Source organism: Bactrocera tryoni, chromosome 3 (assembly GCF_016617805.1).
Source record: "Bactrocera tryoni isolate S06 chromosome 3, CSIRO_BtryS06_freeze2, whole genome shotgun sequence".
In the NCBI taxonomy this organism is placed as follows: Eukaryota; Metazoa; Arthropoda; class Insecta; order Diptera; family Tephritidae; genus Bactrocera; species Bactrocera tryoni.
The window spans coordinates 34,539,908-34,553,277 of NC_052501.1; the positions used below are offsets into that span (position 1 = coordinate 34,539,908).

At 36.4% G+C, this 13,370-nt stretch overlaps 2 protein-coding genes across 2 annotated transcripts; one reads left to right on the forward strand and one right to left on the reverse strand.

Annotated features, from left to right (window-relative positions):
- Positions 1-299: 299 nt before the first annotated feature.
- On the forward strand, positions 300-1,590 carry LOC120772596 (40S ribosomal protein S23). The gene is made up of 3 exons (XM_040101309.1): positions 300-383; positions 839-998; positions 1,246-1,590. The coding sequence occupies exons 1-3, from the start codon at positions 380-382 to the stop codon at positions 1,511-1,513; spliced, it is 432 nt and encodes a 143-aa protein (XP_039957243.1). The 5' UTR covers positions 300-379; the 3' UTR covers positions 1,514-1,590.
- A 1,656-nt stretch (positions 1,591-3,246) lies between these two features.
- LOC120770223 (nucleoprotein TPR-like) lies at positions 3,247-11,173 on the reverse strand. Its single transcript, XM_040097503.1, has 6 exons — positions 10,903-11,173; positions 4,329-10,686; positions 3,972-4,264; positions 3,777-3,913; positions 3,572-3,710; positions 3,247-3,507 (listed from the first exon to the last, which is right to left on the reverse strand). The coding sequence occupies exons 1-6, from the start codon at positions 11,051-11,053 to the stop codon at positions 3,353-3,355; spliced, it is 7,233 nt and encodes a 2,410-aa protein (XP_039953437.1). The 5' UTR covers positions 11,054-11,173; the 3' UTR covers positions 3,247-3,352.
- Positions 11,174-13,370: the final 2,197 nt, after the last annotated feature.

Sequence of the window (13,370 nt, forward strand, 5' to 3'; positions counted from 1 at the left end):
TAGAAATTCAAATCTATTTAATTTAGACGTTGTAGAATTTGTAAAGATATTTTATATAACACAGATTTGTGTTTTTTATTTTTTTGCAAATTTAAAATTTATGGTATTTCGATAGCACACAAATTCATCAAAATCTATAAATCTTAGCTTTTACATCTATTATATTGGTTCTGTAACTGTGTATTTCATTAAAATTTGGCATTTACTATTAGTTTAGGCTACAATGTGACATCGACTTTACTTTTTTCCGAACACTTCCTGCTTGAGAAATTGTTTGACAGCTTGACAAGTTGTTGTAGCAGGAATTTGAAAGATGTATACGATCCGAACGGCAGCTCGTTCTTTTATTTCCGCCATTGCTTGAGAAAGTTTGGAAATTATGGGTGAGTTGCAGAAATAGTTCATTTCATTCGTTTTGAAGCATTTCTTTGCTATATTTGCGAAAAGTTTATGAAATGTTTTAAACGGCGATGAAAAATATATAGCAGTAAGTAAAAGTTCCTCACAGAAGTTCGGAAAACTTCAAAAAATTCGTCGCAAATTAATCGGCGTCTAAGTGCAAGTAGTTTGCCGACATCTTAAGTTATTTTATCCAACAATATCACTAGAATCAGCGTATTAGAAAACAGATTTCTAAATAAAAGTATGCTTGGTTTTTCTGTTTGAATTGTTAAAACTAATATAAAAGTCATATCTCTAAAATAGTAAATGCCTTCGGAAATCTAACCTCAATATAGTTCAGTGTACAAAAATAAAATTACAGTTTGTATTTTTTTTTTATTTTGCTGCTTGATCAAAAATGTACTCATGATTTGTTTTCTTTTTTATTATTTTGTAGGCAAGCCAAGAGGTCTCCGCACTGCTAGGAAGCATGTGAATCACCGCCGTGATCAGCGTTGGGCTGATAAAGACTACAAAAAAGCTCATTTGGGAACCAGATGGAAGGCCAATCCTTTTGGAGGAGCATCACATGCCAAGGGCATTGTACTCGAAAAAGTGTATGTATATTTAGTACTTGATTTGGAAAATGTGTTAATATGTAACAGTGTAATGTGTGTCACAACCGTCTTTGGCTAATGATTATGCGGCACGCAGTATATTTTTGTGTTATGTGTACTTAACAATCATATCACAGGATTATACTGTGAGCAGCGTATCACTTTACGCAAATTTATTATTATTATTAGTAATACATTCGACTACAAATATAGTATTAATTTTAAATAGATGAATATTTAATTGCAGTGGCGTTGAAGCTAAACAGCCTAATTCTGCTATTCGCAAGTGCGTGAGAGTGCAACTGATCAAGAACGGCAAAAAAATTACCGCTTTCGTGCCCCGTGACGGTAGCTTGAATTACATTGAAGAAAACGACGAAGTCCTGGTTGCCGGTTTCGGTCGTAAAGGTCACGCCGTCGGTGATATTCCCGGTGTGCGTTTCAAGGTGGTTAAAGTTGCAAACGTTTCCTTGCTTGCATTGTACAAGGAGAAGAAGGAACGTCCAAGATCGTAAATCTTCTACTTAATGGATAAAATACATTCGTTTAGTTTCTACAGTAAAGAAAAAATATAAAACTCATAAAAAATTAACTTCTCTTTATTTCTCACACTCTATGAATTATTTTGTAAGGACTCCTACTTATTTATATTACTAGATATGAAGACAATACTATTTTCTAAAGGTGATTTGATAGCATATTACTAATATCTCAAAGTTTTCAATTGTGAATTAGCCGTACGTTAATCCAGTAATTTTTTTTTTTTTTTTTTTTTTACCATGTTTAAGATGGTCATGGAAAGTAATTCCAAAGGGACTACTTATTACTTACAAATAGGTTTAAATTGCAGTACTTGACGGATAATATGTGGTAACGTATGACCGGCTGTTGTGTTTTCGGGCACTTGCAGGAAAAGTAGTTGGAATTCGACTAGGACAAAAAACATTCGGGAGACTGCCCGTTGGTATTATGTGACTAATGATATATTCATATTTAATCCATTGTCCGAATTCGACGTAAATTAGTTATTGTATATTGTTTTTCAACGGTGGTTTTTTGATCGAGGTTATCGCAATGTTTGGCGTTGACCTTCTTGGACATGGTGCTTCGTTTAGGAATTTCCACACAAGACCTTGTTTTTCATCGTTCAGTTTGTGTGACAGCTATATGATATAGCAGTCCGATCTAAAAAATTTCTTAAAATAGTTTTTCATACAAGAACTTAATTGATTGTTCTTTGTATGCTATGATCCAATATCGCGAGTGCGAAAAATTAGCCTTCTTAAGAATAAAAGGACTCGTCACGTTCTAATTTCAATTAAATATATTAGTGCAAGGATTTAAATCAACCGCTTCTTGAAAAGCAAAGATGAGATATTCAAAGTAAATTTAATATGAACACGTGAAGGTAACATCGTTGAAATCTGCAAAGATCATACCGATTCAAATGAAATATAAGATTAAGGACCCTATTACGGTTTTCCCCCCAAAACATTTTGGTTGAAGTTTTAAAATTCGGAACTATGGTTTTCAACTCAACCCGTCACCAAAATTTCAGTTTAACTTAACGTTTTTGATATAGTTTTCAACTCTGTGTCAGTGGGGTAGACTAGGAATTAACCATTTTTGACTGCTAACAAGCTGTTGTAGCTTAATAAAGAGTCGATACAATCTACTACTCCTAGGAATATACTTCAAAATTAAAATTTTGAACCATATTGTTCTTTTTCAGTTACTGGTTTTTTGTGGTAACATCATTCCCCCAGCAAGGAAATAAAGAGTGAATGACAATTCAACTAATTTGTAAAAAAACAAAAAGGATTCCTCATATAAACGGGGATAACTTATGAATCTGCAATAAACAAAAGTTAAAAGCCTTTAAATTGTCAACACAACTTTGGCTTACTTGGTGTTAGGAAGTTCGAATTGATTTCTGTCAAATGGCTTTTTCTAATGCGCAGCACATCAGTTTTGATCCAAACATTTTTGTCATCGTAATATAAATCAACTCATGTCCATTTTAATAATTATTCACCTTTTTGTGAACAATAACCAAATTACATTGATTTTTCGTTTAAATATTTTCAGCTGTTTAATTATCTGTCAAATTTTCATTTTCTATATTGGCAATACCAATTAAACTTCGCTGAAAATATTTGAAAATCGTAATACCACAAAATAGTAGGATTGGTCTGAAATTGAATTACTCTACTCTCAATTCTACCGAGTATAATTAAAATAAAGTGGCTGTCTTCTAAATTAATTAAATCCGTTTTTATGTTGAGCGTTTTATATTGAGGAATATAATGGGTGCTGTATATGATATTTTAAATACTATTTCTAATGGCTAATATTTATGAGTAACGCATGTTTCCGTAATTTCCTCCGGTTGGGCGTCGCATACGTCGGGCTCTTTGTGAACGCTGATTGGGAAAACCACGAAGTGGACTACCAGGCTGCTCTTGTCCACGGTGATTTGGCGAAACATTCCTTGAATGGCCAGCACTATCTGTAAATGTAGAAAATACATTTTATGTGAACATATTTATTTCACATATATCATTTATTTATACCTTGCCAAATTATAGGTGTAGGTCTACCTCCTCGCTGAAACCCACGAGAAGGTCTTCTTACATTTGTCGTCCCTTTGATAGCTTTCGAACGTGTGGTGATTGAAGGTGAAGTGGAGGCTTCGGCTTCACGTCCTTCTTCCTAAACACGAAAAATTCGAAAACGTAATTTTAATTACGTTTTTACATTTTATTTGAAAATACATACTTCTACTTCCTCTACAGCTTGTTTTTCACCCTCTGAGGAAACACCATCTGCGCCTTCATTATCTTCAGACGTTGCTTCGACCTGATTTTGCTGGATATCTTGTATTTCAGACTGGGTAGCACCGCTGCTATGGTGACCTAAAAAATGTCATTGAAGTTTAGATTAAATGTTAGAGCTGTTCTCTTCTAAACTCACTTTCACTATCTGCATTTTCAGGAACTTCACCAGTAGCAGCTTCTTCCGCAAACTCTTCTTCTACTGCTTCCATATCTTCTTCTGTGGCAAGAGCGGCTTCACCCGACCCACCACTTTTTGAAGCGTCTGGCCCATTCTCGTCGTTGTGTTCTCCAACAAGTTCTTCACTCTCTACTACATTTTCTTCGGTCGCCTCGTTAGTAGCAGCAATATTTTCATGTTGATCGGAATGGACAGCAGTTTCACTAGCTCCAAATTTTGAACCTTGTGGTGAGCTTACAATCTCAGCACCGCTATTAAAAACAATATATATATTATTGCTCTGTTTATATTAGTTTATAAAATAATAAACCCTACCTATCTGAAGGTCGACTTCCACTGGGGTCTTGTTCAGTGTTATCATTTATGTTTCCACTAATTCCCTGTTGTGGTAACATTATTGTCGCTTTCTGTGGGCGAGTTTGCTTCCATTGTGGGCCAGTTGGAAGAGCGGCATTGGTGTTGGTTTCATAGCTACCGCTGCTGATAGTTTGGCTCTGCTGATGGCTGTCCATCTCATGACTGTGTGCTATTGCAGCCGCTGCTGCTTGACTTGTACTAGCTCCAATGTTATAATGAGCATCTGGCTGGTTGTCAGTGCCTGAAGTGCACTGTGCTTGGTTCTCAGTACCCTCATCCACATCTACTTCATTGTTATCTATTTCGGCATCAGCGTGTATATTACTTTCATTGACTTCTGGAATTTCGTTCTCATCCATGTCTTGATCTTGCTCATACGAGTCTTCATACCCTTCGTGCTCGGCATCCCCGTCGGTTGGTCCATCATCAGCATCAATCATACCGTCGTCTTCCTCCTCTGAGTCGACAACAACAATGTCATCCTCTTGATCACGCTGCGATGAAGTAGGAACCTGATACTCAACATCAATTCCCGACTCTGTTACACCCAAAGTAGCGGGCTCAGATCCACGCAAACGTTTTGGATGTTTGGCGGATTTATCAGCACTACAATCTTCAACATTTGTAGATGAGTCACCTTCTGGCTCGCGAGATCTCTTATGACCGCCTGATGTACCAGCTTGTGTAGTGGTAACGCTGCTGCTCGAAGGTGCATGACGGCTGTGACTACTAACGGCAATATGTGAGCTCGAACTGGTAGTTCCCGATGTACTCGGTTGTTGATTACTAGGATCTTGCTGAAGTTGCAAATTTGGAGATGGTACATTTTGAGAGGACCCCTCAACACGTGGCGAAACTAGGGCCACAACCTGTTGCTGGCCTCCACCTACAAGCAATTGTGATTCGTTTTGTTGAGGCTGTTGAATGCTTTCTGCTTCTTGTGAACTTTCTGCTGCAGATGTAGAACCCATTGGCGGAATAGCAGCAACCGCAACCGAAGCCGATGTGCTCGTGGATGGCATATAATCGGTGTGCGATGAAGTTGGCGACGATGACATTGATTCTATTGAACTGCTGCCAGTAGTATGTACTTGCTGTTGTGGGGGAACCAATGCCGTGTTACTGCTGCCAGTCGAAGCGTTCGTAGTACTAGACGATGAAGTTGACGTCGACGTCGATGATCCACCGGCTGCAGGCTGTTGGCTAGTAGGTAGAATGGCTGCTGTTCGGCTATTCTGCACCGATATTGGGCGAATGCTAGCCAATGGGGTTTCACTCCCGCGCCATGGTGTTACTGTTGCCGATTGCTGTACGGTTGTGGACCCAGACATAGGCTTAACGTTCGCTGTACGTAGAGAAGATTCTGAAATACAACCTTTATCGGTTATGGCCACCGAACTCGTGGACGGCTTAGCTGATTGTTGTAAACCAAGTTGTCGGTTTAGTTGATTAATGCGCATCAGCAAAGATTCATTTTCTCTGGTCAGACGAGCAATTGCCTCTTTATTCTGATTATTTTGTTCAAGTAATTCCTTCTCCAGCCTTGCTAAAGTCTCTTCATATTGAGTTTTTATATTATTAATAGTAGAATCTGTGTTTTCAGAACTTTGTAAGACATTCTGTAATTTGCTCTTAGTAGTGTTTAATTCCTGACTGATAGCATTCTTGGATTCAGTTAAACTCACAATACGTGCCTTCGCCTCTCGCAAAAGAGTTTTGGTGCGATCATCAATTTCTACTGCTGTCTTCAAATCATCGTAGTCCTTGCGTAGCTTATCGCTTTCTTCTTGCATTGTACGAATGACACCATTAAGATTTTCAATTGTAGTACGCTGCTGTTCTATTTCATTACTTACGGCCGTTGCAGTGGCTGCAGAACCATCAGCTCCACTGTTGCCGCCCAGATCCATGTTATCTTGCGTCGTTGCGGAACCATCTGATGTGGCGGCCGCGGTTTTATTGGATAACTCTAAATAGGAGTCCTTATAGCGTTTAGCTATTTTGCGAATCTGGAATTCTTTGTTCTTAGAATCTTGCAATTGAGCTTCTTTAGATTCCATTTCTTCAGTAAGCTTTTGTAGTGATTCTTCTTTTTGCAATAATTTATTGCGCAATTCCATAATCTCTTGCAACATGCGCATGTTATTTTGACGTACACCGGTGTAGTCGTCAGTAACTTTCTTCTTTTCTTCATTCAGAGTTTGAATTTGCTTTTCAAGCGATGCTATATCGGTTTCACGTTGAAGCTTCTCTGCTTTGTTGGCGTTTAGCTCATCGGTAGTTTGTTTCAGCAAGTCCTTTTCATGGGTCAACATTTTAGCCAAATTTTCCCGTTCCGTTTGTAGGCGCTTAAATTCCTCAGGATTTTTATTGCTCTTTTCAACCAAAACGTTGGCACGTTGCCGCCACTTAATAGCTTCTGTGCGTAGAGAAGTATTTTCTGAAGTGAGTTCCTCAATCTTTGTGGAGAGTTCTCGATTTTGGTTTTGTAAAGGTAACAAATCATTTTCAATAGTGTTAATGTGATCGTTGAGCTCTTTTACACGTGCAGCAAGAGAGTTACGTTCTTCACGCAATATTCTATTACTATCAGTTATGGCATTTAGGTTTTCTATCTTACGAAGGATTTCTTCGTGTTTCGTGGCTGAAACCACTAAGGTCTCAGATTTAGCTCGCTCCTGGTTAAAGCTTCCTTTTAATTCATCCATTTTTTTCTGTAAAATCATATTCTCCGACTGCAATCGCGCATTTTCGGCTTTCAATATGTCCAATTTTGCGTCGATAAGGTCCTTTTCTTTTCGTAAATATTTTATGATTTGTAATAATTGGTCGTTATTCTTGGAGTCATCTTCTAATTTTGAACGATTTAAATCTGAGCAGGAAGTATCCATATTTGATTCATTCAATGAATTCGTAGACAAGTTTGGCGCTTGTGATTGGCTGAGTATGTTTAGTTTCATTGTTAATGCTTCAATTTGATCGTGCAAGCTGGAATTAAGCCCATTCAGATCCACTATTCGCTTATCCATTTCATCTCTTTCATTTTGGAGTAAACGTAACGACTCGTCATGTGAACCTTTAAGTTCTTCGTACATTTTTTTGGCACAATCTCGTTCAATGATCAATTCATTTATTTGATCTTGTACCTTAGTCATTTCAGCCTTAACTTTTGTAAGCTCTTGTATGTCGGCTGAATGTAACATCATTTCATTGGCATATTTTCCTTGTACTGAGTTTAGTGCTTCTGACAAGGAAGTATTTTCTGTTCTCAATGTGCGAAGATTTCGGTTACACTCACTTAACTTCTGTAGAGTATCTTTCAGTTCTTCTTTAGATCTTTTCAGTTGATCGCATTGATTGGAGTTTGGTACTTCTGTTACAGATGCGAGTTGCACCTCAGCTTCCAGTTCGCTAATGCGAGATTTTAGATTCAATTCGGCTAATTTCAACTCATTCAGTTGAGACTCAGCTTTAGTGGTGTATGCGGTATGCACTTCATGAAGATTTTTAATTTCGGCCTCAGCACTTTGGGACATTTTAAAATATTGATCCCCATGTTCTTTAGCCTTTGCCAATTCATTTTGCAAAGAATTTATTTCAATTTTAGCTTCCTCTAGTTTAACTTCAAATTCGCGAGCTTTTTTGTTCGCCAAGGCAATGGGATTGTCATTTTTGGAGGGAGTTAGGCTTTCCTGTAATTTCTTGCTAAGCTCATCGATTTGATTTGTTTTTGCTCCGAGCTCTTCCCGAACTAAATGTAACTCTTTTCGTAGTTTTTCAGATTGAGATATTTCTTCTTCCATATGCTTCTTTGCCGATTCTGCTTGTCGCTTAAGATCACTTGTGGATTCTCGGAAGCGATCCTCCTCCTCTTGGAATCGACGACGCTGGGCGGACAATTCGCGCACTGTTTCGTCCAACCTTTGTTCCAAACGTGCTCGTCCTTCCATTTCGGAACGTTCTAAATTAGATTTGATCAGCTCCAAGTTGTTCAAAAGTAAATTTTGATTTTGCTGTTCCCGATGATAACCTTCCTTTTCAGCTTGCAGCCGATTTACAGTGTCTTTAAGTATGCGATTTTCACTTCGTAAATGAGATGCTTCGCTCTGAGCAGAGGAGAGTCCATGCTGAGACTTCATGACTTCGTCTTTTAGGAAATGTACAGTTTGCTCATGTTTTATAATGGTATTCTCATAGTTTTTGCTACGATCTTCCAGAGCTGTAATTTGTTGCTTATAGGTAGATATGTTCTTCTGTTGTAGTTTTATTTGCTCTTTGCTATACTCTAGAGAAGACATAAGTTTACAATTTGTTGAAGTTAGTTCCCTAACTTCAGTGCGCATTGAATCAAATTGTTCATTCATAATACGTTCGTTATTTTTTTTCTCCTTTGTATAATATTCATACTGTTCCTTAAGTGTTTTATGCTGTTCCTTAACTTCTTGTAACTGCTGCTCCAAGTCTCTTATGCGACGTTCTGCATTTGAATCTATAGATTTTCTATTCTTACTTTGGATCGAAGTATTAGTTGTATTTTTATTTTCAGTTTCATTTAGGTCGACCATTTCAGCGTCATCAGCAGTACTGAGTTCTAACTGTGAACCGGACTTCTGAACATTTTTTTGAAGATCGAAATACATTTTCTTGTAACGTTCACATTTTGAAACCAATGTTGCAACTGTATTATTTTGTTGATTCAATGTTTCTTGCATTGATTGGAATTTCTTGGCGTAGTTTTCAATTTTCTCTTGATATGCTGCAGCATCCATTTGTTGTTTTAATGTTTCGGCATCCTCCAATTTGGTGCTTAGATCGCGAACCAAAAGCAATAGTTTTTGATTGTTCTCTTGCAATTCGACAATACTATTGAATGTGACCAATTTTTTTGATATAACATCATCGGTGGTTGAAAGATTTCCACTTTGATTGGGGCCGTTGTCTGAAATTAGTCCGATTCGTAGCTGCTCAACTTCCTTAAGTAAATAACACACTTGACGACTAAGATCATTCTGTGAATTTTTTAATTTTTTATTTTCTCTTTCTAAGTGATTGATTTTGGAATGTGCGTTGTCCATAAGATCCTCCATATCTGCTTTCTTACTTAGTAATTCATCACGCTGGTGAGCTAAAATATTATTGGTTTCAATTAATTTTTCGTACTCGAGTTCTTGTTTTTTAATTACAGGAGCATTTTCGCTTAATTCTTGCAAAATTGTTTTTAGTTGAAGGTTTAGTCGGGCATTTTCTCGTTTTTGAAGTTCAAGTTCTTCCGAACTCTTGACATAAAGTGAATATAATTCCGTCAACGACATATCAGTTCTTATTAATTTGCTTGCAATTGCCGCAGATGGAGCAATTTTAGATATAGCACTCTCTGTAGTTTCATTTTGCAGCTCTTTCAACAAATCGTTTGCGTGTTGAAGCTCGGATTTTTGAGACTCAATGATTTTGTCGCGTTCTTCTAATTCTTGATCATGTTGCAGGACAGTAGCTTTGAGTTTTGTCTCAATTTCTCCATATTGTTCACTGGCTTCAGCCAGCATGCGCTTTAGGTCAGTTATGGCCGCACTTAGTTCATTACGCTCAATGTCTGTGTCTTCGCAATTACTTTTGTATAATTCAGCCAATTTCGTTTTTGCCTCAAGCTCTTTTTTATAGAAATCCATCATTTTGTTCGCTTCTTCATTTTGTGTTAGTATTTTAGTTGACAAATCTTGAACATTTTGATTTAGTCTATCATTTGTTTCTTTGTATTGCGCACACTGATTCTGTGCTATTTTCAGTTCCTCAGTTTTGTCAGCAAGCTTGGCCTCAAGATGCATACCCTGCACTGTATTATCTCGTCTAATACTCTGAAGCTCAGATATATTGCGATTCAAATCGTCTGTGAGAGTTCGAATCTGATTATGAAGCATTGCTCGTTCTTGTTCCATTCGTCGTTCTTTAAAATCGAGCGCCACTTTCTGGCTTTCTATTTCGTCTACTCTAGCAATAGCTTCGCATTTTGAAGATATAGCATTTTTAAGTTGTTGTTGATAGGAATGAATTTCTTCCTGTAGCCTATCTAGCTCACTCTTTTGACGCTCAATTAACTTCAACAAAGAATCCCGTTCTTCCGCTACAGAATTTCTTTCAGCACGTAGCGCTGCCAATTCTCTTTCGTGATTACTGCACTTCTCAAGAAGATGAACGCGATCCGCTGAAACACTGTCCAGTTGAGTACGAAGTTCTGCAACATTTTTATCTTGACTCTCTAATTTCACCTCATAATCCTGAATTTGAGCTTGTAACTCCTCAGATTTTTGTTCATAATCATCTAATTTTAAAATGTCAAAAACACCATATTATAATATTATACTTATATATATATACATGTATATACTAATTATGTATGTATATACAGCGTCGAAATAATTGCAATTTGCAAAATGCAAGAGACGCCATTTGTTTGAGGTTAGATTATTTGCTATCTACAGAATTTGATCCAAAACAATATTATTGTTAAATTATACACGAGAACATATTTACTTACGAAGGCGATTTGCCGCTGCTTTATTTTTACAGAATTCATCAACAAATCCGTCTAGCCATGTCTTTAATTTATCTTGCACCACAAGCGGTGTTTTCTCCAGTTCCTCACCAGACAAGATGTTTGATATCAAAAGTGGACCCGACAGATCCATTTTAAATTATTTTAATATTACACACACACAACTGAAACTATTCAATATATTATTATAAAATCCGACAACCTAATTCCTTCAGACGCGAAAAATTTTTCTTATATACAGCGGCAAGCTCTAACCCGGCTGTACGCAAAATATTAACCAGATGCAATTCACAATAGATTAACGAGGTTACCACATGTAATTCTTTTAGGAACAGAACTATTTTGAGGATAGATGATGTACTGTCTAGACGCAGAGCTGATGCCAAATAGTTCACAAACAAACGAACAAATTCTCATCAAAACGAATAAATATCTGCAGAAATGAAAAGGCTTGCTTATTTTTTTTTGGTTTTTGAATATACTCTAAATTAGTTTATAACGAGATGGGTTTCTAAACACATCGCTCTCATTCCATTAAATTATATATTTCATGCAAGACTTTCAAGAATTTTAAGTGTTTTCCTTGACGACGGCATCTTGACTGTATAGGGGGACTCTCTTGCTCTTTCCAGATTGCTCGAGGACACAAAATGCAAAAATCTTATACCGAAAGATGCAATGTCAAGAGAGCACCCATTGAAGAATCTAGTGACATATGAACGGCTAATTCGCTCAATTTATTGAGAATAGCTAATGTGCATAACTGTTATGAATTGCCGCACATTCTGTATTCATGCTTAACAAAAACCTATAACAAAGCTTTATAAAAGGGGTATTCTCTTGCTCTTGTAAAACCCTTGCACGGTGCACGCATTGCAGAATTTTCCACTTGGTGCAAAAAAAAAAATTGTTCGCAATGGCTGTAAAATATGTCAGACCAAAACCCAGGTTTATTTTCGTGCAATGACTCGTAAAAACATAATTGCAACACTGTTTCAGCTGTCATTTTACATAAAGACATATTACGCCGTTAAATTGTTGAGGAAGGTAAGCTTTAAATAGATTTTATAATTTCTACTTAAGTTTTTTGTTAAAGGGTAGGTTCCAGCTCTCAAGAAATGTAAAAACTTCATATAAAAAAACGCATAAGAAATGGTCAAGAAAATTTATTGCGGTAAATTTTCTTGTGCTGGTATGCATTATCTAAAGAAACCTAGTCCTAATTTGGCAATAAAGGTTTTTCTCTAAAATATGAATATGGACAACGCAGGTTCTTCAAAGAAATTCAAAGTAATCGTTGAATTCATCCTAATTAAATTAAAATCATTATTATGAAGTATAGTCCATGTTGAAATGTTGTATAAAACTTACCAATCATCAACAACATTCCTTATTAAATTGCAATGAAAATGTTTATGTTACTACACACATACATACATATTACACACAAAGTTTACTTTGTTTATTCTCTCTTGCTCTTCTTATGTCGATCATTCACAATGCGAAGCCTGCTGTCAAAATTACTTGACTACAGCTCAATTTTTTTTTCTTGAGCATTTACTTGAGAGCTGGAACCTCACCTATAAATCAAAATATCATTGCTCATATCAAATTTATTATTTTAATTGTTAATGTTACGATTATCATAGTCCGAAAATCTAAAATCTTTTTTTACAGATATACATTTGTAGAAAAAGGTATATTTCTCCTCTTTTTATTTTCCATATAAATTTTAAACAGTTCAATAGCTCGAAACATGCGGTACATCAGCTCGAACCTACCTACCCGACGCCTTTTCTCAAATGATTATGTTATGATAACAAATGCCCACATACAGATTTGGCAATGGCAATTGCAATAGATTTGACAGTTAGTATGCCATCAATTTTTGCCTGTCGAGATGTCCCGTAAAAGCAAGTTCTTATCATAATAATTTACTCATATATAAAGTTGCCCAATATTTTACTTGGCTTCGGGTTGAAAATCTTTTAAAATAAAAAATCAGGTCAAACATACGAAAGAAAATTACGTGAAACGTCAATCGTATGTGGTGATTGGCATTATGACATACGATAGGAAACGGATCGTAATGTATTTTCAATTACATATGTACGTATACTTGACGCCATAAGTATACTCTGCTTTATGAAATAAATGTTTAATGCTTTAAATCTTAAGAATCATTGCTTAAATAACAGAAATTGTATAGTCTTGCAAAATGTTGCTACAGAGTATAATAGTTTTGTTCACCTAACGGTTGGGCACAATTCCGATTTCTTTGGCGACGCGATCTGAAGTTACCGTGGGAAAGAGGAAGTCCTCCTAATTAAGAAATACATATAGTATAGTATATATACAGGATTATGTGTATATAAAAATTCCCAAAATTCGAACATTTCAACAAGCGATTTTACTACATTTAACACACTTTATGCACATTTTTCCCTTCA

Coding starts and splice junctions, on each gene's coding strand:
- LOC120772596 (XM_040101309.1), top strand. Junction 999..1,245: donor GGCATTGTACTCGAAAAAGT/GTATGTATATTT, acceptor ATTTAATTGCAG/TGGCGTTGAAGCTAAACAGC.
- LOC120770223 (XM_040097503.1), bottom strand. CDS start 11,053: ATGGATCTGTCGGGTCCACTTTTGATATCAAACATCTTGTCTGGTGAG. Junction 3,914..3,971: donor TGAAAATGCAGATAGTGAAA/GTGAGTTTAGAA, acceptor GACATTTTTTAG/GTCACCATAGCAGCGGTGCT. Junction 3,508..3,571: donor TACACCTATAATTTGGCAAG/GTATAAATAAAT, acceptor CTACATTTACAG/ATAGTGCTGGCCATTCAAGG.